The 27,125-nt window shown below is 37.5% G+C and overlaps 1 protein-coding gene and 3 long non-coding RNA genes across 5 annotated transcripts; 1 reads left to right on the top strand and 3 right to left on the bottom strand.

Annotated features, from left to right (window-relative positions):
- The first annotated feature begins 33 nt into the window (after positions 1–33).
- Positions 34–26,813, top strand: LOC124184212. 2 transcript variants are annotated; one of them, XR_006871142.1, is made up of 3 exons: positions 34–1,139; positions 12,939–13,126; positions 24,833–26,813. It is a non-coding gene; the product is annotated as an uncharacterized LOC124184212 (long non-coding RNA). The 2 variants fall into 2 exon arrangements; XR_006871143.1 differs by lacking the exon at positions 34–1,139 and adding an exon at positions 10,749–10,806.
- On the bottom strand, positions 11,642–14,509 carry LOC124184203. The gene is made up of 2 exons (XM_046573628.1): positions 14,294–14,509; positions 11,642–13,973 (listed from the first exon to the last, which is right to left on the bottom strand). Exons 1-2 carry the CDS (start codon positions 14,333–14,335, stop codon positions 11,844–11,846), a joined length of 2,172 nt encoding a protein of 723 aa, XP_046429584.1. The 5' UTR covers positions 14,336–14,509; the 3' UTR covers positions 11,642–11,843.
- On the bottom strand, positions 16,072–17,692 carry LOC124184210. Its single transcript, XR_006871140.1, has 3 exons — positions 17,557–17,692; positions 16,519–16,575; positions 16,072–16,320 (listed from the first exon to the last, which is right to left on the bottom strand). It is a non-coding gene; the product is annotated as an uncharacterized LOC124184210 (long non-coding RNA).
- On the bottom strand, positions 21,952–24,155 carry LOC124184211. The gene is made up of 4 exons (XR_006871141.1): positions 24,144–24,155; positions 23,910–24,009; positions 22,740–22,799; positions 21,952–22,340 (listed from the first exon to the last, which is right to left on the bottom strand). It is a non-coding gene; the product is annotated as an uncharacterized LOC124184211 (long non-coding RNA).
- Positions 26,814–27,125: the final 312 nt, after the last annotated feature.

Raw genomic sequence — 27,125 nt, 5'->3', positions numbered from 1 at the left:
CGAATCGATTATAAAAATCTTTCAGATCTTATCACGCGAAATCATGTGGCAAAAGATCCCGGTATTACATGTACCAAAAAAATTCGTATTAGTGTGACAAAAGATTAATCGACACCTCGATTACCGCCAACTATAGAGGAGTTTATCTTTCCGCGTCTACGATTATTGTATGCCACAACTTGAACAACTAACTTGCGCGAAACGTGATTGCAGAGAGACCAAGACACCATTCCGTGTTATCACATGTTCTCTTATACATATCCAACCACGTCCACTGTACCGAGCAGCCAGCTGTTATCACTCGTCCTGCTCGTTAATCCGGTTACTGGTAACCAACGGGGTTTGTCCCGTACCTTGTCCGATCAGACCCTAAGCTCGGTATAATTCTAAGGCGTGACGCCTCGGAGGAAAACGTCAATCTCTTCATCCGGGATTCAACGAATGGTTATCAATTCATATCAATTTTCCGACGATTCTTGGTCCGTGAAATCTCGCGTCTGTTTATCATTCTACCGCATGGAAATCGCGACTCAACGGGACGACGTATCCTCGATAAACAAGTTTCCGTCACAGATGGATCACCCTGTACGACACGTGTGTCACACCGCGATTCTACAAAGGGTCCTCCGTTATCCAGCTACACGATCGCGAGTGTCAGTCACGATTCCCGACGAGGTTCAATGGGATTAATCACCGATGGGAGTTCCCGCGAGTCGCACAGTCGGGGACCTCGGATTGCACAACAAACCCGATGCGTGCACTCCCACTGGAAACACGCTTTCCTTGTGCAACACCGAGCCACATGCATGCATCTCAATTGCGAAATGCATCGCGTCTCGGCCGACGCGTTTAATTCTTTGGCGAACCACGGATTTTGACCCATTTCGAATATGCGGACAACGATCCTTACGGTGGCTACGGGAGGTCAAGAGAGGCGTCGAGCCTTGAAGCCAATGCCTTGAGCCGCGAATGGAAGATTGGACTTATCGAAGTGTGGCGGGGTGGAACGTGGTACACGCGTCTTATCACTCTTTCAGTGATCGTAAAAATTGTATATTACAACCACTTGTACCGCACGTGTTTACATTTCGTGGATTCGTAAAACGCTTCGCGGTTGGTGTTGCAGACGTTCGATACAGGTACGTTTGTTTAGTGTCTGACGATCGTTGGAAGCAAGGAAGATTTTTTTTTTCCGATACACTCGAATTGCCACACGTTTATATATTCGAAAAGTGTACAAATTCTGACAGTACTTACTTACGCGTACGAGAATTAGTGATCGTCGTTCGTAATCCTATTTCTTCTTGGCTAATAATATCCTTTGCAACAAGGATAGGCCAACTGTTCGGAGATTTTTGTCACGTTCACTCTTTTCATTCCTGATTAAATTTCTGGGGATTTGGCAATTGCAATTAGTGGCGAACCGGCCGAAAAATGCAAACAATTTTTATACACTTCGGACACAATTGCAATTCGATTCAATTATATTTTGTGCGAATTTCGCGCGTGCCTTTCGCCTTTCAAAACGTGTTGTTTGCTCCACTGGTGAAAGGACGATGCACGGTGCCGGTGATACGAGCGTTTTTTTGACTTGTGAAAGCGTTGAAAATGCGTCCGAGGAGAGTTGACAGCGGTAGCGAATTCAAAGTCAAACTGGTGCTCCTGTCGCGCTTGGAAGACCGCGTAAAACTGACATTTCAAACTGTTCTCCAAACTGTTTAACTGTCATCTCAAATCAGCCCCACTCTTTGGTTTTCCCGTGGCATTGCGAATGTGTGCTTGCGCGTGTTTGTGTGTGTCTGTGTGCTTGCTTGTAGAGGTTCAGCGTGTGTCGCGATGCGGACGAATCGTTACTCCGTATGGGTGTATGGCTGTTCGTTTCGTGACAGCTAAAAGCATTTGACCGCGACAAATAGGACGACCGATAACCAGTCGTCCACTTTGACTTTCGGAAATGACTAAATTCCTGGTGAAAAATAATATTGTACGTTTCTTCGTTGATCGATTAATCACCCTCTAAACAAGATCCAATCTTATCTCATGGTAGGACAGATCTTCCATGTAATTATCATCGACGTTTATTACGTGTACAGGAAAAATCTTTCACCGCAATCTTGACAGATTCTTCGTTTACTAACGTGTTAAGCTGGATCCGCAAATGAGGAAAAGTACATCAACGGATTTCAAAATGATTCGACGAGTACTGAACATACCAGCATGGCTTACGATTCTCTTTCAGTAACATGTAAAGTGAGAAGAGTCTACAAGATAATAACAATAAATTGCAGTTATCACGAGTGAAGAGCGGGTGTAGTTATGTTTTAATAGTTCCAACTGTCGAGCAAAACATTTCTGACACACGTGTCTAATTGCTTATATTTGTTTGGCCTAAAAATCTCAAGACTTGGGACCAAGTAGATGAAAAAGTTTAAAACATGTAACATTTTGCCCTGCGATAATCTCTGTGACCGTGATGTGATATAAGACAAGATAATTTGCATGTAGCTGCTGTAAGGCATTTGCTTCTAATTATAAATGAAAAGACTGAAAATTGTAGACAATTACTTCCAGCATATCGATACCCCGTTTACGTTTCAACGTTTTTTTTAAAATTCCGTTGTAAATGACATGTGAACGGATTATAGTTTCCGATGCTATTTAGCTCTGTTACAAACTTTCCGATAATTGTTCAACTAATATATATTATATATAATATATATAATATACGCAGAGATATATATATATATCTCTGCGTATAATAAGGGGTCGTTAACTCGTAATGACATAACACAGCAAAAAAAACTGAAAAATCAACAAAAGAAATATTAGATAATTAAATATGTAACTTAATGGATATAGATATATATTTACCGTTCCTTCTGCGCTATTTTGGTAAAGTCAACTCGCCACAGCTGGAAGAGTTCGTAAAATAATTACACGCGAAGACATCGTTCGCAGCGTTGACTCTGAAGACCTGCCGAATATCGTGGATAAAATTTACGGATGTCATATTTCTACGTTTATAAGGTTTTCGAGAAAACACGTTTCTCACACATTCTAAAATATTTCAATATCAACTATAATGCATTGTTGAACCAACGTTTGTTGATCCTGTTACAGATTAAATTACAATTATGTTCCGTATAATTGTATCTCATTTTGAAATAATCACGATGGAAAATATATTATGGGAATAAGTAGGTATAATTAATAAGTCGTAGTGAAATCATTTTGGAAAAAACCTAATTTTTTATACCGTAACGAAGTGAGTCATGGGATATCTGCATGTGAATATATAAGGCATATATCTACTATTCAGTCGTATTTATCGCCGTATGTTATGCTGTCGTACGTCAATGTATGTATGTACGTAAGTGATGTTCATTGTCACACCAGCAATCTAAAATTAGCTTCAGAAAGTACGCAAGAAAAATAAATCGTTGCAAAATTACGTAAATTGATACGGCAAAATTATGTATATTGATGCGAAGTTTTATTTGATATTATAAAAGTGCAGACAGTGAAAAGACCGAACGAGGTTTCGGTTTCGGTTTTGGCCAGTTTCGGTCAAAAATGCTGGTGTTGGCGAAAAATTGGCCAAAACTAGCGCTCGTGTCGTCGAGGATGTTCGAAATTAATTTTGCAGCTACGTTGCGTTCCGAAAATAAAGTGGCTTCCTAACTAATTGAAGTCAATTATTTAATCTAATAGAATAATCTGTTAAAAAGGTAGGGAAAACACTAGATTTCAGGGTGTAATGAAAATTAAACTAAATTTTAACTTAACCACACAAGTTTCGGCTTCGGTTGCGGTTGAAAATTGTGTTTTGGTCGAACAATAGTTATGTTTAATCATATCACACCTAATTTTAACAGGGAAAAACTGCGGTATAATTCTACGTAACTGTATGCAACTAAGTATGACATTACGGAAGTTTTAAAACATGGACGCCATTCCCGCTCGACTGGTTTCCAGTCGCAAGTGACCCGTGTCCTTAAGCCAACTAATTATAGCGATCAAGTATAAATTAACGTAATGTAAGTTGTAAAGTGTAAGACTTACGTTTAAAAGGAGCCCAAATATTCTTTACCACGTAAGTAGTACAGGCAGAGCACCAAAATACAACGTATACAGGATCGAAACATTGACGTGTACCGGGTGTTGCACGAAACGTATATTTTGTACATTTCTGGTAAAAAACTAAGCAGTTGTATGAGGTTACTTCAACAATTGCGACAAGCTTTGAAGCGTTCAGAAGTTAAGCCAATTCGTTTCGATTTCCTTGTGCTTATCGATGATAAAAAAGAGAGAGGTTCAGGAATGAATAAAAAGACGCCCGCTATCCTTTTGCATTTAATAAACGGCCTGACGCTTGCGAGGAACGTTATAAAAATAAGGAAATGAAATTGAAATATCATGCGCCTGAAACTGTGACGGGTGTACACCATGTGCGATTATTTCGTAAGTTCATTGGCAACATTGGATTCCCTTCCGGGTATGAGACAGCTATTTGCTTCCACTTGCCACTCGAACTCGCGGGATGCGAGTCGGTAAAAACACTTGACGTATGTTCATGGGTGAATGCCCGTGTTCCACGTGTGGCAATTTCACTTCGTATTATATTACAATATTCAGCATCGTACTATTAATCAAGATCTGCGTTGAGAGGACAAATTTGATTGTGAGATTGGATTGAGGATAAGTTGTTAGTGAAGAAAGCTCGAGAGAATATAAAATGAAAGGTAGTAACTCTGTATTTAACTCCTATACTCGAACGCCTAACTTGTCTGAAGACACGTGACGAAATTCTTGGTACATAATCAATTGCGTTTCTAAAACCTTCATTTAAAAATTCACGCCGGTTGATAAAGCACTAAACCGAGTATTATTTTTTGAATATCGAAATATTCGAGCGTCCTTGCTCGATTTGACAGCCATGTAGACCGAACACTGGCGCATGCTTAGAGATTGGTTGTACAACTCTGTGACAGAAAAATGTGCGTAAATAAAATTTCAATATCATTCATCGTTCCCGTTGAGAACTTGATAGTAAAACTCGATTCATCGTTTTGACTTAGGAATTAATTAGCGCAGAACTCGCATATTTAAACGCCAAGGCGAGCGAGCGATGCCAATAATCATTCAAGCTGGACATTTACTTGCTTCGTAATCGGTTTTGCAACAATTCACTACGGCGAAATGATCACAACATTTTTTTGTATAAATTTTTTGCAACCTTCAATAAATACTTTCAGATGCACCAATGGATAAGGATTTTTTATCGCGTTGAAAACTTCTTAAATGACCTTAGGTTCAATATAACAGCACAATTAAGTATTATGCGACCGGCAGACTGTAATTCTCAACAGAATCATATAATGCAACATAAGCCCGCCTCGGTCTGATAATGGTAATGTTATTCGCCATTTGACAAGGTAATTATGAAGAATTCTATCGCTTCGGTAACAGCAAGCCATGAACAAGTGATGCAAGTGTAAAATATGAAAGTACGCAATCATTTTCAGCGGAACATTGGAATTAAGGTAAAGTTAAATCGACGTGGTCAGCCACGTAGAAATTGCCTTGCAGCCATGGTTTTGCTTATGAAACGTCGGAAGCGTGTTCTCCGCTATAAATTTTTTACTCAGATTGCAAAAAAAAGGTGAGCACCAAGTTTTCACTCCGTTATTTGAATTCGATGTGAAAATCGAGTGATCGCGCATAGACTCACAGGGGAATTGCTCGCCTGTCAGGGGATAAGAACGGTTTTTTCCACAAGCGATTAAGTAGTATAAATTTTAAGTGTACTTAATGTGCCTCCATTCAAATTTTGGCACTTTGGTAGACAGGGGAGAGCCAACTGGACCGAGGTGCGGTTGAAGTATGATCGAGTACGAAACAGCTGACATGTCGTTGGGTTTGTTGAAAAGTTGAAGTGTGCCAGGTGGCGAGGAGTCTCTCGAGTGTCTGCGAGAAACGAAATTGACGCATGAAAAGATGAACGGCGAGAATAATGTGCAAATATTTTCAGACATTTCGCAGCGAATATATTTCTGCACATATATGCCTGCGAGCAAATTGTCATCCGTGATGATTAAGCGAGGTAGGTGCAGGGTACAGATATCCCCCGAACGAAATCAGGGCTCGCCAAGGTTGATCTAATACCCTAATAGATCCCGTCATTGGCGTAAAGCGTTGGGGAATGATCTAGCGTTCCAGGCGTATCCGATAGACTCATAAATCGGCGAATTACCACTGACGTCAATGTGTCGCAGGGGCTTGATCCAGGCCAATATGAGGAAAATTGAGGCCATCACTTGTCCAGATACAGGCATACACACCGGTGCTCAGTGTTCATAAGTAAGTCCAAACGATCCGTACAATACTTATGGAAAAGCACAATCCGAGACCGTTATGCGGTTAACCGCTATTCACTTTTGGAAGATATGCCGGATGGTCGATGCGACAAGTGAGGTAACCGATAAGTTCGCTACTGAATATCAAGTGACCTTGGTTCCAAACTTCCCGTGAACACGTAAGCTGATCCAACCTTGTGTTCGACTTGGTGACAATGAAGCTTTGAAAGTGAAATCTCGATGGTAACCGTGTCTAACAGGAATACAAATCAGCTTATTTCACGCTAGTATGTATAGCGAGGCATAAGTGCAGGATCGACATGATCATGGTGTTTGAACGGCATTGCGCGGAGCGTACGTTTCTACCTGTCGTACAAACAGAGCACTAATTCCCAACGCACTTACACTCGAATATCGGACGACACGCTATCATTTCAATACTGCATGCGTCTGCGTTATCTGTATCACACCTGCGATGCACAGAATCCGTGTATCTGTCGGTGCTAGAGTGCACAGGTGAACCCGATTTACGGAGATTCCAGACTGCAGATTGAGTGCAACGATCGTTATTTTATCGCTGTAACGTAGAAAAAAATTTGCACCAGACATCCGTACCTCGCAAGCTTGGCGTATATAATTCCATTGTAATGTCCTCTAAATTATGGACCTCGTGGTATGCCGAGCTGATAACGCAGACAGGAAGGTACAACTTGCTGCTGATGCGTAAAACTCGCACGAATAGCAAATAAGATTACTTTTACCATATCACTTTATTGTTTCTGTCGTTTGAATTGGAGTTATGCCGCAGTTGATAATTATCAACTAACCGCAATCACACTTTCATATTTTTCTACATTTCATGTTACAGAAATGCGCAACCATTTCCCGGTATCGCGACAAAAGTAATAAAAGTTGGATCCTAAATTCATAAACAAGGAAAGGCTTGTATATCTGTATTCACCGCTGACCCTGAGTTTTCGATGATGGCGCACCAAATCGACATATCTTGCGGGCTTGAAACACAGGATAAAACCATACTGGTATAACCGTTTTTGTAGCATGTCGGCAATTCTGGTAACAATATCAAAAGCCAGTCATGTTTTTGTGTTTCTACGACACGTACGGCACGAATTACAGAGCTTACAATATACCTATGCTCTATTCTTCATGTATAAGGTTTTTTTTTTACAGAACTCTATTACACATAGCGGTAATTGCTAAATCATTGCGGATATTGCAGAGCGTTGCATCATTGATGGAATCGCACAGCAAGAAGTAGGGAGTCGCAATTATGAGCTTAGGAATTATATATGCAGGTATCACGTGTAATAATATGCAACCGACACTAAATTAACGACCGTAAATCTGGCGGACGTTGAGGATCTCAAGAATTATGAGGGTCGACAGCATGGGAATTGCGAAAAGAATATCGTAGTACTGGATGTTAGAACGGTGAGAAAAAATTGCTTAACGGTGTTCGTTTCACATCGGTTAATTTGACAATAAAGACATAAATTACCACGTTCAAAAGTCCGTTCGGTTACACGGATCAGATAAAATTTGTCCTTGGTTAATTAATAAATTCTTCGACGAGCAATTGGTTCCCACTAGGATTTATTTATTAGAACTCCCCAGAAGGAAAAATTACGACTAAAGAAATGTTCTCGTTTTCGCACGAGATCAATGAAACAAACTGGATGCACGTTTCATTTGAAAATACATCTATGCAATTGCGAAGAGTGATTCGTTTGGCTCAACTTTGGCACTTAATTGCCTACCAATAAGTCAGCTTCGTACGTACGTGGCGAAATGATAGCGAATAGCTAGTCGCGGCTCGTTGCTCGCTGCACTTTATCCACGGCCAGGAAAGCATGCAGATCGCGAGAACTGCTGGACAATTGTACACGAAAATTGTCGGCGGAATTGCGGATATAATATTACAATATACTGGATATTATCAGTATACGTATAGCTTTGTCAATGAGAAAATTATTTAGCCGACGTATTGCTATAGCAAATTAATGCAAAACTGTGGCTTGTCAACATTTTGAAACACTTCAATTTTGAAATAACTATTTTCCGACGAAAAAGATAAGTCATAACTTAGTTTTATACTTATTTCAAAGATGTTGGCGGAATTAAATATAGAGAGAAGGAAATATTAATACCACGATAATAGAACCAGCTAAAATTCGAATCATCGCTATCAAAATTAGGATAAACCCATCCTTTGCTGGCTTGACTGTAGCAATTTCAATTGAGAACAATGTTTTACAAACATTAATTTTATCGATGGACGGTGAAACTTTTATCGAAAGAATTTTTACTACATTTCAATGAGACGTGTGCAGCTCATTTCTGCATATTTGCGGGGAATTACAAATATCAGCACTCACACTCATTGTCATGTCAGCATAAATTCATATCGTAAAAGGAAATCCCGGAGTTAAACGATGTCCCGATGTAGGTATCGCAGTACGCTTGTCTCGTTATCTTCGAACAGAATGCCGAATTATCTTCAATTCGAATTGGGACAATCTTTCGCATTCATATCCTAAATTATATATTAAGCAAAGAATAAAAAAATTGAGTTCTTAAAAATTATTATCCCTGTTCGAAGAAAAAGAGTAGCTTTAAATTCATCGTTCCGACGCGATCTCTTACGCAATATTGACCACGCGTATGTACATGAAAATCACTCTTTCGTTATCACAGAGTGCAAGGCGCGTCTACACGTCGAATTTTGCGCGGGTTTATATGTGGATAATACGTTCGTACGCATATGTCAATTGGCCATTTACGTCTCTATATTTACGCTGACAATTTGAAATGTAAATTTGATAATTGAAGTGGCGCTCGTGTTACATGAAACTTTTCAATCATGGACCACCATCCACGGCAGAATTTATAAAGACCGGTTTCCCCTTGATCTTGACTAATGAACGACTACGGATATCCGTGATATTTTAATCTTCACGTCAACGGATGCGGGAACTTGATACAGCGATTCAAGTTCACGCCCTAGAAGACACTCGGCTTACGATTAGTTCATTCGGCTGAACCATTGCGCGAAAAGAGAAACTAGCTTGCTATGTAATAACTGCGCTATGCTTCTAGCCCTTGGTACTACTCTAATGTATATATATATGGGGCATTCCTCGTCAACTCAGTAAACGGTTGACCACGACGTTTTTTAATTTCACCACGTCTTTACCGTATGATTTTTTAAACCCATCTCAAAAAAACTCAAACAAGAAAAAAACTTTTGGTTTCTGAAATAAAACATTTTTACGCAAGATTCAGAGTGGGACTTCGTTTTTTCTATATTTTAAATCATTTTTACTGTTTTTTTAATCGGTATTTATATTTTCGTATACCTGTTAAAAAATTTATTATAGTAAATACCGCATATCCGATTTGATTACTCATTTTTTAATTTCTTCTCTGGTTCTACAATACACTCATGACTTGCTTCAAATTTTTGATAGTAGACTTTGAACAGGTAAAAAAATAGAAAACAACGAGGTCTCATTCTGAATAATGCGTGAAAATGTTTCATTTTGAAAACATTTTTGTTTACCGATTGGCGTGGAATGCCCCATATACCATTGATAACAAGCGGGTTTCGGCGAACCATGAGCTTGCCTTTAAACTATTCATTTTCAACCTCATCGCTTCGGGCTGGAATAATAATAATAATAATAGTCAGAATTTGGTAAATCTGACTTTAGATTCGAAATCACGGAACCCGAAGGACCTTCGGAGTATCAATTTTCATCAAAATCAAAATATTTTAATTATTATTCCAACTTCCCGTTTCTCTATTTTCAGAGAAAAAACGGAAGTTATTGTAATCATCCCGAAAACGAAAAGTTGAATCTTCACTAGATTTCCACGTTTTGAAGTTTAAGGAATAATCTCCAATCATTTTCAAATGAATAGCTGTGTGTGCGTATATATGCATTTATGCATGTACAGTAGAGCGTCGATTCTCCAAACTAATTGGGATCGCGAAGCATTCGGATAATCGTGTATAAAATGTATGTATTGAAAAACAAGTGTCTATACTAATATTGATATATTTTTGTAAGTGGCAAGTGTATGCACATATTTGGTTTACTTCTTTGGAAAAAAGTCCACAATTTTCCTGTTTTACCACGGAAACTCGGCCTGTTATTCGAAGAACCAGAAACTAAATAATTTTTTGGATAATTGCCGTTTCGGATAACTGAGGTTCGGATAATTGACGCTCTGCTGTATTTATGTGTGGTATGTATGTACGGAGATCGGGGATAGTGACACAAGATTCATATCTCTGCCGCTAGATGTCGGAATGGCGGCGCTGTAGATTGAAGTGTAGTTCAACTGTTTGAAAAAAAATGAATGTTGTTTATTAGAATATCGCATCATACGCGGCCTCGCAATGATTGAAAAAGTGAAGTTGAACGTGGTAAGTAATTATTTTCCAGCTTCTAAATATGTTTTTTTTCTCATTTTCTTGGCTGCCTTGGAATATTTCGCAGTAAGATAATCGGAAAGGTGATTCTTGACCTTTTATTTGATATTTGATTAGCAGGTCAGCAAGATGTGAACATTTTTAAACAAAATCGCGGGTTGGGGCAAGTTGTGACAATAATTTCGCGACAACTTGCCCCATTTCGACTGTTTTGCGGTTTCCATAAAAAAAATACATCGAAGAAAAGAATTATTGCTTAAAAATATACTTTGAAAACCCAAATTTCTTTGAATTCTGAGGATTCTACGTTTTCGATTTATTTATTTCTATTTATTCGCATAATTCTATACAATTTGACCTGTCTGTACTTCTACTTTCTACATTTTAAAATTCTCTGAAATAGATTTTCGCCTCTTTTAAAATTCGATATTGTACTGATCCTTCAACACTTTGATCACTTATCCTTTCATTCGTTAACAATATTTCACTCAAAAATTAAATCAGTATAAGACAGATGACAATATCTGTCATACATGAATAGATTGTATGTGGGTTGGTTAATCCGTTAGTGCTGTTCGATTATAAATTTTACGTCATTTTATTTGATTAGACTTTTTGCGCTGTTTTTGACATGGATTTAGGTTTCATTGTTTTTTTTTCTTGCGAATGTATCTACTTATTTTCATTCTCAGAATAATAAGCTTATTATAATACTATAGCTATGATTACAAATAATCGAACTATTTCATACCACAGAACAGATTCATCTGAAATTGAAGGAATAAATAAAAGCTAGTTGTATGAAAAACCTGTACACAAAGGCATAATATTAATATGAAAGTAACCTACGTGGTATTTATTTTTCTAGTATCACAATTTGGTAAGGCTTCCTGCATTCAGGATGAGTTTACAGTCATCTTTAACAATAATCATTCCAGATGTCTGTAATAGCTTGTGTACATAATATAGAATTTAGGCCATCATCATTATTTGCAAAGGTTTCTGACATAATTCATCAAGTCTCCATTTTATTAGTTCACGTTACTCAGTTTGTTGTAGCGAGAAACAATAGATTCCACGTCCAGTTGAGAAAGAAATTCTTCGTCCGAATCATCTGCTATACCGGATGTAAAGTTAGATGTGGAAGTTGGTTTATCTCGTTCCGGATTTTTTTCTTGAAATTTTCTTATGTTATCGTTTTGAATTGAAATAATATCTATATTTTGATAATCGGGTGGAGTCAAGTCATCATTGCTTCTAAACATGGCTAATTTGAGCTTAGTCTCAGAAACTTTGGAGGCGTTTAATTTTCCATTAACTGTTGAAAAAGCTGTTACTTTTTCGCTGTTTGTTACAGATTTGTCTAGATTATCAATACATGAGCTGAAAGCTTTTGGAACAGATTCAGTTTCTCTAGTTGAGTTGGCACTTGACTGCACAGTAACACACTGTACAGAAGTTGTTTTCGATCCATCTGTATGCTGTTCATTTGAAATTGTACTTTTTGTTTCGATTTCTTCATGAGCAACTGAATCAATATTTGTCATAGCTTGCGAAACCAGTTCGTCATCAATATCAAGAAATGAAGCAGAAAATTCATCATCGAAGTCTGTAGACTCGAAGGCAAACTTGACATTTTTGTTAATAGTACACTTAGAAGAAATTTGATGTTCTTTCATCGTGTGAGAACTTTCCTCATTATCTAAATAAGGTGGATTTTCGCAATTACTTGTCGAATTTTTCGCATCCTCTGAATTTATTTGTTTTTTTGTAACAGCTGAAAAATAGCTTGTTTCTACTGATTGTCTAACATTGTTATTTCTGTGCTTGGCAGTATAATTTAAGCTGTCATCAGGATTAGTGCCATTTCTCAAGTTGCTGAAATAAGATTGTGGATTCGATTTTTCAAATGTCTTTGCACGATCATTATACAATCTACTTCCTATATTAGAATTTGAAGAGCATAAACTGTTGAATGCTCGGTTATCAACAGATTTCAAGAAATGATTTTGATTTTTCAAACTTTCTAATCTAGCATTCATTTCCAACGTCGTGAAAGTTTTAGCCTTCTTTGTATACACGTTTATAACATTTTTCAGCATAACAATGAAGTGATGTTTTTTCAGGTAAGTTCCTACAGTCAGGAATGGAATATTGCCCAAAAACAGGACAGTACCAATGTCTACGAAGTAAGGATATTTGACTAAAATGTCTTTGGATATCGTTCCTTCGATGGTACCGGTGCAATCCCTCAAAACTACCAAAGGATCTGGTCGACTAAAGTCAACCCGTTGTACCACCCCTGCTAGAAATGGTATTTTACAGTTTTTATACGAATTAGCCAAAAGCTTCTTTTTTATAGTTGATATTTCATGATTGTCGAAAAAACCCTCAGTCAAATCGCTCAGTAGTAATTGCCATGCGCCTTCGGAGAATAAATTCGTGGTGTTCTGTGAGCAATATTCTGAGAAAACAGATGTGTTGTCGTCGACTGCTTTCATGTTATCTATACTATCATTGTTATTTTCGAGATGAGCCGAATCAGAGATAAACGGTGCAATTGTTTCGCTTGATGAATCTGGTAGTAGGCCGGCAGGTCCTGGAAATTTTCTAACCAAAGTGACGTGCTTGTTGTAACTCGGTTTACCCAATTTCATTGGAGATTTTACAGCAGTATCAGGTAGTCTCGATTTGAAACTGTTTACCGTGTCAAAGTTATTGGTATTGGTAAGTTTAGATCTTTCTACAGAGCTAAACAAACTCCCGGATCTACTGCTTTTTGGGTTGGCCTTCCCAAGTCTTTCTAAAATTGAGTTCAGTTTAGAGTCAGTGTTTGTCTGATGCGACAGTGGTTCTTTGAACAAATTTGATTTTTCTGAACGTAAAGTTTGGCTATCAGCGCCAGCTGTGTTCCGCTGTGTATTTCTATCCGAGGCTACATTTCTGCGCTGTTTGAGTCTTTCAAGTAGCAAGCTTGTCCTATCCGTCTTATCCTCCCCAACGACACTGGTACTGGTTGTTGCAAATTCAGTAGTTTCAGACTTTCCATCCACTGGAATATATTCGTCACTCTTGAATCTTTTGAAACTGATTGTTTTCTTATCGGATGTGGCTTCAGATTGGTTTTCTCGTACTTTCTGCGATGCGTCGTTTAGGAAGTCCTAGAATTGAAAACATTATTAGCCAAGGTTTGACGACAGCCATTATCGGAAAAACATTTGGTGAGAGAGGAGTGAAAAGAATACGTATAATAAATAAAACCATTGAAAACTGTATTATAAGAAGCATTTATTAACTCCTAGCTTCTTATCCGAATTTCAGTCGTAATTTTTCTGTCATTGTTAATAAATATGGGTAGCATTGAAGTACTCGGAGTGTAAAGAAAATGCGTAAGATTATTAATCAAGTGAAGTAGAATTAGACTGAATTGCGCGAGTGTGCAAAATTTCATGTGAAATTTAATAAATTTGGGGTTAGTTACCTCGTCCAGATCGGCCAGATCGAAATCTTCGCCTTCAAACATATTTGTATTACTTCAATATACGAGACACCCAGCGTCCTTAAAATCGTCACATCATCTTTTGAAGACAAATTATTCGTTGTGAATATGATACAAGAACATAAGCGGTGAATCAAAGAATGCTAGCCACTCGTTGATTCAAGTTTACATTTGCTTCTGTTATTTGCTCCCCCACGTGACGCCACTTGTGCGCATGCGCAAACAACGATGCGTGAAGTTGTCGTCGGTAGCGGCGTCAGGCGTAAATTCAAAGTTATCAACAACGATTCGCTGCTGCATTCGGGGAGGTGATAAAAAAAGTTGAAAATCAGTTTTTTAAGTGCGTTGTTCAATCAAGCATTGATCTGTTATAATCGGCATGTCGCGGGCAGATAATAATAGGTTTTTTTGTGTCGTTAAAGTGCGCGGTATGATTAAAGAGATACAAGTTAAAGCGCGGCGATAATAAGCGTTTGGAAATCCTTCGATCGGCTTCGTTTTGTCGTCAACTCCGTGACGACGAAAAACCAGAATTCGTTCTTGACGAAAATCTCGGAGGCATCTGCGTGAAGGAAACTAAAGATGCCAGTAATTTAGGTAGTAGTTATTACACTATTTTGATTTTCGTAATAACGTTCATGTATAGTCTGAACCTCTAGACAACAATCTGCTATGAATTAAGTTCAGTTATCAATGCCTGTACCGAGATGCAACTGATTGAATACTTTGTACGCATTTTTTGTTGTTAAAACTTAACTCGAGTTAAGTTGTGATTGCATCCGGTGCCTTATTTGCGTCCCGAATGAATTCTTTGACATTTACTGGAATATTATTCAACCTGAGAAGATGTTTTTACCGATTGACAGAATACGGCGTTTGTAAAATTTGAAAACCAGAATTCAACGTTACAGCCATGCATGCTCAAATAATTGAAGCGACTCTATTAGTTCGTTTTTCCACGAATCAACAATTACACGGTGTATAAGTGACAATTGATCGCTGCCATCTGGACTAGTAAGATTTTTTTAACGATTGACACTTTCCATGGATAATCTGCGATCGTTAATACTCAATATATAATAACTCATGCAGTGATGAAAAGCCAGAAAAAAATTAAATTTTCAGAAAATTACCTTGAGGAATAAATAAATTTTATCATTATCGTTTTATGTATGCATCATGCCTTGAAAGAGGCCTGCCAAGTTTCAAGTACTAATTTAATTTTTTTTTCTCAATTTTCATCATTGTTATTGTTCACGAGTTACTTTGTTTTTTATTCATAGTCTAAGATCAGTCTGATCCCAGTGTGGCAGCAGTGTGATTCCAGAGTAACGTGAAAGCTAAGGATTAAGTGTCGATCATGCTTTTATTGTGAATTAACAGACTTGGAACTAATATGTGATTTGAATCTTTGTTGGTAAAGGATGAGAGCAGATTTTTAATGTACTTGGCAAAAGGTTTTTGCACCAGAGGTGCTTTTTGGGGGATTATACATGTAATAGGCAAATTGCAGCGTAATGTGTGCAATTAAACATTCAATTATTAATACAATTATTTACCAAACAAATATAACAAAAAACTTGATAGGGCATTAAACTATTTTCTTCTGCAACTATGGGAATACTCCTTAGTTTTATAATTGCAATAAAATTAGAGAAAATTATCCATAATTATTCCATATAAATGATCACGTGAAGCTGTGAGCTTTTATCAATCATACTGCAATGAACTACAGTAGAATTTGATGAAGCGATGGAGTATTATCTGGTTTTAATCATTTATTTTTAAACAACATCACAGAATAATAATTCTTCATTATCTGTATACAGCTAGCCAAATAATATATTTTGATATGGTTTTTTTACTATACAATGTGGCCATTGCGTTTAATCGATATCCTAGTGATAGCATCCATGTTGAGAAAAAATCTTGTTCCAAAACGTCTCGGAGGGTCGTTTATTTGCATCCGGTGCAGGAGCATTTTCCACCTTGTGGGCAACTGCAGCTGCCTGAAATGCACGCAAATATACAAATAAATAATAGTATAATGTTGGCTTACTTACGGATTTACGCTCGTCGATATAGTGAAGTAAATAATCGCGTTTTTAACTTTTCATCGAATATTTATAGTTGATTCAGTACTTCGCGTTACCCGGTCTAATCTCTGAAAAATGAATCCACGAAGTGAAACAAATTTCAATATGTACCTGATCCACCGCTGTTGCATTTACAGCTGCCTCCACAGCTGCAGCCTTGGCACGAACCTTGAATGGAAGATACTTTTTTAATTAGGGTTTATTTCACTAGTGATTTGGTAAACGGGAGGTTTGCAAAAGAATTTCAATATTATTTCAATTCCATTCCATTTAACCACTGTTCACTATCGCTAGTTCAGAATACGTTTTCATTTTTAATTGACGACGAGTGAATTGAACATATTCACTTTACAACAATCACTCGTTAACTTTGTCAAATGGTGAAAAAAAATCTTAATTGTCACCATTTTGTAAATAATCCAGAAAGAAAAACCAGCCACGCCCAACGACAGTTACATTTGTACAGATATTGATAAGATTTTGTTTATTATTTTTAGATAACCCTTCATAGAAATATCATTGTCACGATGGAGGGGAAATTATTTTATTAGTCGTTAAATAAAAATTTATTTAAAACAAGCCATTTTTTCGGCCGTCACGTATCGTACTGAATTCGAATTTTCCCACATAATATTATCTTTATTCTTCGAATTATTCGAATAATTTTTTTCTCCAACAATATTGATAACATGATATACGAATGTTGAAGTCTATAAAATAATTTCAATGAAACTTTTCTGTATCTTGAAAATATTTTATCGCAAAAACACATTATCTGATTTAGGAATTGTATTCCTACATGGAATAACAAAACGAGGAACAGCTCGGGTTCCAGTATTCTCACAATCGGTTCTACGTATGCGAACCAGTTTGTTTCACTATGCAAAAATTAATAACGTTGAAACAACGAAACGTCGAGACAAAAATTCACCGTTTTGCAACTCGGGAATGACTTTGAAGTGGTTGATAAAGCCAGATATGAGTAATATTTGGCTTTATCGCTGTTTACACCGAATTTCAGACGATTCTAAAGTTGCGATATCATGATTACCCCTAAAAATCAATAGTTACATCATCGTTACGAACTTCAAGCAAATTCTATTTCCATAACTGATTCAACTCGTACGAATGAGAAGGACAGATAATTACCTTTGCTCTTGTCGCAACCCGGTGCCGGCATGTTGATGCTGATTTAGGCTCGCTTTAGAATCGCCAACAAACGTTCGAGTCACTTCTCTACTTCCGCGTCTGACGAATCTGGCGATCGGTGATCGTATTTATATTGCGGACCACCCCCCCTCTCCGTTCGGCTGAGAATAATCGTCTCGTGTGCAACGACTTGACCGCAGTGCAACGCGCGATGATCCTCTCGAACACGTCATTGTGCTGTTGCACATACCTGGGTATACTTTGACTTACAAAAAAACTTATTCGAGGATTTATTTGTACGGTTATTTGCTTATGCGATAACACCCTGACAGCCGTGTTTGTCGAAGAAGGCCATAGATTGAAAAATACAGATTCAATCACGTTGTTGTAATTTTCCAGAAAGAAAATCTATTTCTTTGTCGAGAGAATTGTTTTTGAAAAAAATCACTTTGATTTATATCTACTTATCACTGGCGATGACAATATATATATACTGAAATTCTAAGAATAGAGGAAGGTTGGGCGAAAATTATTCAGTAATGGATATTGAATCAGAATTAAAAAGGTACTGAATTCTACGCGTAATCAAAAAATCAATCAAATCTTTTGTAGGAACTTCCTTCGATTCGCTGACTTTTTTCTTCAGTTTAAGAAAATGCGTCGTTCTTTAGAGCGTCGACACAAGGCGGCTGAAGTTGAATTATTCCGGTCAACCCAAGTTAATTCTTATTGACCCTCTTAGATTAAATCGTCTTTGAAGATGGGAGTAACGGTTAGCAAAGAGAAACCTTAAAGAGAACTCCAGCTGTACGAAGATACAGGTTTACCGTCCTATTAATTGACCTTTGAATTGATTTCGTAAACGCTGTACGAACGGATATGGCTGCGAATCTATCGAATGTTTATGTGAGTGTACATCATACGCAGTGGTTCCCATACAGACAGCGGGAAATTTGTAGCGTGTATTTTTTTACCGCTTTTATAATTACTCCCATTGGACGAATCGTCTCCATACAGACAGGCATCGTATCAGAACGAAGGATATCGGCTTCATTTTAACAACTATACGATGTTGAGTTTTTTTAATATTACGCCTCGAATCAATTCTACGGAATAGATTACTGGGATAATAACGCAGTAAAGTATAAGGCATAACATTTAGTTGTGGCTTGATGTGTATTTGCAGTGGTGAAAGTTCGATCGCCTAGCCTACTTTGAGAGAAATGAAAAAGAAGCGAACCGATGGTCACGAGTCGAGTGATTAAAAATTCATTGTCTCCGTAGTTCGCGTTAGCTTTCGAAAATATTAGCACTCGTCTTCCGGAGAATGAAGATTTACTGTTTCGATGGTATAGGCTTATCAAAAATATATAATGGGCAAATGACAATTGAGCGTTACAGCGAATTGTCTTTGTCAGTTTGTTGATCGTGCCACAATTTTTTGCTCATATATTCGAATAAAAGCACCTATTTCAAACGCGTTACATCAAAGTCTGGAAAATATGACAATTTGTTTTCTACAAGAGTTTCTAATGATGAAAAATGAAATTTCAAATTTTGGCAGAAACAATAATTGGATGGGGGTCAAATTTTCTGAAGATCAAAAAATCGACTGGCCGAAAACTCAAAATTTTGAAGATATGAATTCTAAAATAACCGAAGATTAGCGATACGAAAATTTTACACTATTAGAAATGCGGTGTTAAATATAACACCGAAAATATTTTACAGAAATCCACACCATTTTGGTGTTGATTTTACGACTACTTGTTGTCAAGAATCGAACGATTTACACCGATGTTGTTTAATTTTACTCCAATCGGTGTGCGCTTTTATTGACATCGTGTACTTTTGATAAAGCGCTCAGACGAATAACTGTTTTATCGAAAGATCATTTATCCGAACGGTTTTCTTTATCCGAAAAAGGTTTTTCAGAATAGTTTGCACTCCGAATTAACGAAACACATTATGTAAAGATATAGAAAATGGATATTTATGAATGTAAAAATTTAGAACGGCCAATACTTTGAAAAGTCAATGACTCGAAAGAAATGTGTCGTTAGTAAAAGTTCCAAAACAAGTAAAATTTGGGTCCCCAAAACGTAGAATGACCAAAATTCCGATGGGCCCAGTATAGTGCTGGTAGGCAACATCGCCATCTATTAATTGAAACTCTTAGCCGATATGCTTTCGCTATTTTGGCCCTTCACACTTCTCAATAAATGAGATTCGGTATTTTGACCTCTCGAGTTTTTGATCTTTTGCTTTGATAAAATCCGCGTTTGTGAATTTCCTTAAAAAGTACGACTCTGGAACTTGAACACTCAACTTTTCCAGTATTCGATATTTTTGTCAAATCGATACGTTTCCCTTCGTAATTTTTCTTATTCTCAAGAGTTCTGTTTGGTGTAATTTTATTTCTACATATTCGTCTTTTCAATTTTTATTTTTCGTATTTATGACCCTCCGACTTTCGGGATTTCGACCCGTCGATCTCTTATCGTTAGTTTTTCGGAAAATTGACCTCCACCCTCAGCGAAGAATTATCACCAGTATCGCTGGGCAAGTATTAACAATTCCTTAGCTGCCACGAGGATTCCGCAATCGGCGCCACGAAAGCTTGAGGGCGATATCGAAGAGCTTTCTGCACGGACTCCCGTTTATCGATAACACAGCCGACCGCAGCAGCAATCGATTGCTCGTAGTTATCAACTGAAGTTTAGCACACAATTCGCTCAAGTGGTTTCTTGAAGCAGTCGACGATACTAAAGATATGCGGATAATATGGATATATCCGCGACTACGCGAGACATAGAATTGGCGGGAAATTTAAGGGTCTAAAGTAAAAATGCATTAAACCGCAAGTTGAATCTGATCCAAGAAAGTGTCTGTGATTCAGAAAAAATGTTTCAACCCTCAATTTTTATTATGCATAAACACTAGTCTCAGAGAAATCACATCATTCCATTATTTTTTTACGTAAAGATCCTCACAGTTCGAACGATTCAGTTGAAAAGTAGTTAATTTTATCGGCAAACGAATTTCCTACAAATTGTCCGAGACAGATTATTTTTTGAGCTTGTCAGTTGGCGAAGAAAATTCGACACGTGCGATGTATAACATAATGATAACGTAATAATTTTCAGATGTTAAACTTGTGGTTCATTCACAATTTGACTTAGACGGTCTGTGGGGAATTTATTGACGAATAAAACCAGTGATTGCTCAACAGAATTACATAAGAATTATGGTTTTTTTTTGTGAAAAAGTAGTAGTATAATGAATTTTTTATCATGTAATTAAAGTGTACCGAGGTGTTTCTCATTGAAGCATGATCGATGAGGTGGACATAAATTATAGCATCCTTTCAATCCATGATCGGCATGTAAGCAAGGCAAGACGAACGGCAGGTGTTCTAGAGGAGTACATTGTGTTTCTCACAATCAGTTGTGTAGCATATTTCAACGGACAGAATTGCAGTCTTTCAGCGTTCTTGTGTCAGCGTAAAAATTGTACAATCTTCCAACGTCTGCTCAGAATCGATCGACATTCATTAGAGCCATGAATCTCTATATGCCTGGAGTACGAACGTGTATCAACGAATCCAATACCTAGCCATTCCTCTACCGGAAGCAATTGTGTGTATAAATATTTTGACAGAGGTTAATTGAGGACCTTGGAAAGTCAGTCGGATTTCAAGTTTTAACCTTTTCTCTGATTAACAATACCGTTACATTTACCCTGTGACTCCACATTCGGCATTATCGTCCGAATGGCTGTATTCATTGTCGAGTACGATGTTTGCTTGAGGAATTTTTTTTTATGTCGGCCCATTATATTCCGCGCAATGATGTCAGGTACGGTTATTGAACTCGTGTGTAATCTACCGGTCAGCTCGGCACCCGTTTGACTCGGAATAAAAACTGTAATCTTGACTTCGATACACGGATTCTTTCACGAGTCAATCGTCGGCGGAGCGGGTATGGTTTTTTTATTTATAAACTGAAAGAAACGTATTTATGCACGGTTGTTTTTTATTTCTTCAAGGTATGCTACGGTTCTTTGACGCCTTCAAGGCTTCCGCATACTGTTTTCCTATCTTTCATTGAAATCACTTGAGATGTTCGATCGGTCTTGCTGTTAATTTTACAGTAAGCATACGTTTTATCTTTCGCATCGTTGTTAAGTTGTTGCCATTATTCGATAGTCGATTGTTCATTATACCAGCACGACTTCCTTACCTTCCTATTTGTTTATCTTCCTCTTAATCTACAACAAGCTAGCATTGCGTATCGCAATTGTCAACATAGCTGTGATTGTTTTTAATCAGCTTATAATAATCATAGTTGTTGGGTTCCAATGACGGTGATGTTTCTCTATTGACTAACCATTCGATTAGTGGAATACTTTTATTTTAGTTTTACATTATGTTCAGGGTAGATAAATTTATTACATATTATTATTGTGATACTTGTGATATTCAAGTGAAATCACGTTGAAGTAAGTATAATGTTTAGACAACATGATTCATGGCCAGTTAAATAAAATTAAGCATATTATTTGGTAGAAGTTTTTCGAACAGAAATACAAGCACAAATGAAAAAGGTAAAGACGATATCGACGTACATATTAAGACTATGTTACGTTGTGTTGAGTTAGCGCGAGTATGTTCAAATCCATTTTCTCAATTCAACCGGCATCCGTCCTCGACATTTCATTTCTTACTTATGTGCATTTGCAATCCTGGCATTTGCAGTCGCTGCCGGACTTGCAGCAGCATTTGTCTGAAAAGAGAAAATTCACGATTTCGTATAATATTTGTGGGAGTAAGAATTAATAAAAAGGAAACGCAATTATGAACCTCTGAATAATAACGAAAATTATATTGCCACCGTAAATGTTTGAATGTTTAAAAATTATCTTATCTAATTTTCAATAGTTTCTCTTTTACGCCTTGGTACGACGAAATAGAACTTTTATAACGTTTATTCGTCACAATTCAACCGTATTTTCGACAAAAACTTAATTGCTTTGCTTCTGGCTCTTCGCTGAAAATTTGTAAGGTGCTGGAATGTTCTCGCGAAATAATCGAATGCAAGGAAATCGTGGCAGGTAATTTCAGTGATTATTTTCGCCAATAGTTCACGACGTACTTCATTGGATGAATGAATTTTATTTTTTACCTCCGGGTGCATCGCAGCATTTGCAGTCTGATCCACATTTGCATGACCCCTGGCAGTCACCTGAAAAATAACAATAAAATATCAAAAACTGCGTCTGTTGAAAAAAGTGTCGTAAGTTTGGTAAATACGAATGAAATAAACTTGGCTAATGATTTTTCGGGTCTCGTTCAAAGATCTACGAGCCAAAGTTAGTAATATTCGGCATCATAAAGACAGAGTATCATAATAAAATTTCAGATCGGAAATAATTAATCAAAAAGTACCCAACCCTGATGCTGCGAGTTTGTAAAGCAGTGTACAGGATGATCGTGTCATCATTTCAACGCAAGAGATTGCCTGCATCCTGTATGCATTCCGTTAACCGGACATTCCAGAAACGCGAACAGATCAATAGTCACGCTATCCGGTGACGAACAGTCTCGTTCATAAAGGGAGCATTATTCGTACATCATTACGATTGAGTTTCGTTAAATTTATACTGTTTCATCGAATCGTGCAAATAATTCTTGTACAGAAATAAACTCGACAAAAGGTTCTTGCAAGGCGTAGTTACGCAGTTGCAGACAAAATCGGTTGCTTAGCACAGGTGTTTCTTTCGCTCGAACAAATATTGTCTTGATCGCTCGACTGCACTGAAAAAAACGAAGTTTATGCTTTTTCCGGTTTGGTGTATCGGTAGCAGGTCGAAATAAATGCGCGTTTGTTCTTATCGCTGAACCGAATATCCTGCAAGGCGGTTACAAAGATTGTTCACGGAAATCTTACAACGTAAATAATTATCAATTAAGAATTTGAAAATTATGATGAAGTAAGCTGAGAAAAGAGTTTATTCACCGTTAACAAGCGTATATTTGAATATGTTGAATTAATGTTTAGTTATCATTCACAAATTTTAGTTGAGCCAAATATGATTTGTTAAATAATTATTAACAAATTTCTACAGATCATTATTTGACTGAACTAAGATTTGATATCAAAACATTTATTTTCCTGTATTCAAATACATGTTAATTGTTACCGGGAAATAAATTCTTTTCTCAGTGCAACAAAGAATGCTTGCAGCTGAATTCCTTTGCGGAAAGACTTGGTCGGCGATTTAGTTCAACGAAAAACTACAACGGTTATTGAAAATGGTTACACGTATAAAGGAAAATGTATACGTCTACGCACCTTTGCACTTTTCGTTGGGACCCGGCATTTCTGATGTGTTTCTCGGTTTTCCTCTTGTAGCTGAACGAAACTGCGACACTGTCGGTTTGCTTCTCGGTGGCTTCTGATGTGGCACCGGCCGAAGGTGTCGCTTTTATCGAACCGCAATCCCTTCCCTCCTCTTGCCGTTCCACGGCCGTGTGCAACTCTCGAAACGTGCCATGCGCAACGCTTATCATTCTTCACCCGGCCAACTCGGATGAGCAAGTAACGAGAACACACAATCGCGATAAAACTGGCCGGTGCCACCTCATGATATGAAACCGTATTGCTCAACGGTCCGAGACAAAGTCCTTGCACCGATGCAATGGCGAGAATCCGACTCATTATGCTGTCGCGTGCGCGTTTTCTCAGTGAAAAATTCAAAGACAATTACAAGCTACTCCTTTGTTCAATCTATATTTAACATAGTGATAAAAATTTCAGGGTATTCTGTTTTGTTTCGACTTGGCGCGAAACAACTGATCTGATTTTAATCAACCTTGCATTGTTTGTGTATAATAGAAACTACCGAACGTGATCTGCACCTTGTTTTATCTCCAATGGAGCACAATAATAATAACAACAAACAATAGTAATAATAATAAAGGAAACAAAATTCAAAACGACACCGCTGTTGAAAGAATGCATTTCTAATTGTTCTTACTCTCATAATAATGATCTTATATTACAGTCGAGCTTGGTACAAGGAAACGGACTTTTTTTTTTGTAATAGTTCTGAGTCATGGCAAGTTGATGGAAATTTTTTTAATTACGTTCATTTTACATAACAGTGCATAATCAGCGAAAACAAAGATACTGTAGGTGGTCATCGCTTCATCTCATTTTCTTTTACTGGCTGCTGACCATGAGCAGGACTCCATGCAACCGCTGTTTGTTTTCAGATGGTCATCAATGACTCCGAATTGCAGAGGGAATGCCGACAGTTGGCTCAGCAGAAAGTCGTATTCGATGCTGCAGAATATCAGCGGAATGCTCGACGTGATAACCGGTTGAATTCGCAGGAGATAAGTTTGCACGAAACGGTTGAATTCCACGCGAACTACAAGATATGTCGAACGGTGTTTGGTAACTGGACTGAGGGTTAAACCCTCCAAAGATCATCCGACTGCAGAGACGAAGAAGTCGCTTCGGAAATATCTGCTTTTCTTTTGTAGGTAAAATAAAGCAAAGGAATTTTGGCAGTTATCGAATTTCGTGCGGGTCGTAGGTACATGCAGACAAACAACGCCACTTGGTTGATGGTAAGGCAGATGTCACGCGTCGAAGGTAGAAGATATCGGCGTTGCCGGAACAACAATCTCGAGACTTACAACGACGATGGGAAATCTTTGTCATTTATAAATTTTACAGCGATATTTCTTTTCTGCACCGTCTACTGTCATATTTCAGTCCAAAAATTTGATCTTGTCGTAGCGATAACAGCACGATAATTCTGGTATTTCGCAGAGATCCGTGTGAAATATACGCTTGGTTCGATTGCTTGCGTGGCGCTGTAAGGTAATTATTTACTCAACCTCTCTCTGGAGTAATGGATCGGTCTAGAAGGTTCGGAATTTTTCATTCGTGGACGATCCTTCATTTCCATGGGTCGGAATAACAAAATTTCATCTCTCGTTGTTGATAAAAAATTAAACCCTCCGTTCACCTTTTCGGGAACAGAATTCACCTTCAAGCATATGGACCTTCGACTCGGTATCAGCTAGGCTGCGATGATTTATTATTATAATTGTTTGTGTCATGACAGTGATTGTGATTTCGTTTCTCGTCTTTGGACAAAGACGAAAAACAAAAGTGAATCAACGGATTTCTCATCCCGATTTAAACTTTCCCTTCGAATGCGTCGAATGATTAGGTAATTGATGTTAATCAGTCTAGATAAAGCGCCAGTATAACCGCAAGCTTGTTTGCTTTCGGTACAAGTATTTTAAATTTGTAATTATACTGTCTCAGCGGCCGATTACAAATTAAGATATTATCAAAGTTGTGGGAAACATTCTGGCCGGATGATTTTGCCCAAAGATTTAGCTAGTTTTCCAAAAGTTTTTAGTGCCCATCACCGAGCCCGCGGACTGGTTAGAAATCCTTATGCTAACTATCGGAATACTAATGGGTGATTATAATTGTTAATTCGTTAAATGATCCGCCGTAGAGTCCTTGATATTATTCGTCTTCCAGCGCCGTGCTCCGTTTCCTCCGCAAAATCGAGTAAACTCCTGCAAGACTTGAATGAAGTAGTGCGCAAGTCTGGATGATATTTCATCCTCGCCAGATCCTATTTTATTCATTTCCATACATCACAAACCATCCCCCAAAGGTTATTGCGGAGAGATAGACGGATTTAACTGCGTTTCACTTCTTCACGCACGTAGGCGTAACCGGTTCTAAAGTTCAGTGTTCACCACTGCACACGATTTACTTGTGTGCAAAGGGTGTCCCTCTTTAAATTGGATAGTCAAATATCTCCGAAACTGTGGTATTAAGGATGCTGATAACTCAAATGTCGATACTATTATTTAACAATTTCACTACGAGATAGGTGGGATATTCGTTAACTACGAAGATCTCTTGAGTAGGTAACACAAAGATAAGAAATACATAATGGTATTATAAATAAGAGCTTAGATGTACGTGATGTTGTAAAATTAAATATTTAACTACGATACCGTGAATAAAAAAAAAGTGTTTCAGTTGCAGAAAACTTATAGTAAAATCGAACGAATCGACTAGAGTATTAAAAATTTTTGAAGCAATTTTAAACGTAGAATGGATATGGAAGCTTTCGTTTACGATGCTCCTCTCAGATTCACCCACTGATTTATTGAATTAAGTAATTATAAGCATAATATTTTTATACATAAAAGTCTGTCTTATGAAATGTACAAAATTTCATGTAAATATATGTAAATATTTAAAAGGTTTTATTTCGTTAATTATCTATTCAGTGAGTCCGAAAAATTGTAAATATTTCTTCATATAGGTAAGATAAAAGGCAACTGTTTTGTGGCATAAATTTTTGTCGTACAAGGTCTTAATTTTGAAATACGATTGTTTGAAAAGTTTGAACATCAAAAAAATCAAAATTCGGTATCTTGAAAACGGAGGAAAACTGAAAAAACGGAAATGCAAAGAAATCTGTAACACTTCACAAAAATTTCTTACACTGGATAAATTATA

This window comes from Neodiprion fabricii, chromosome 6 (assembly GCF_021155785.1).
Source record: "Neodiprion fabricii isolate iyNeoFabr1 chromosome 6, iyNeoFabr1.1, whole genome shotgun sequence".
Lineage (NCBI taxonomy): Eukaryota > Metazoa > Arthropoda > Insecta > Hymenoptera > Diprionidae > Neodiprion > Neodiprion fabricii.
The sequence above is the reverse complement of the archived record's forward strand: the minus strand, read 5'-3'. Positions and strand labels throughout refer to the sequence as shown.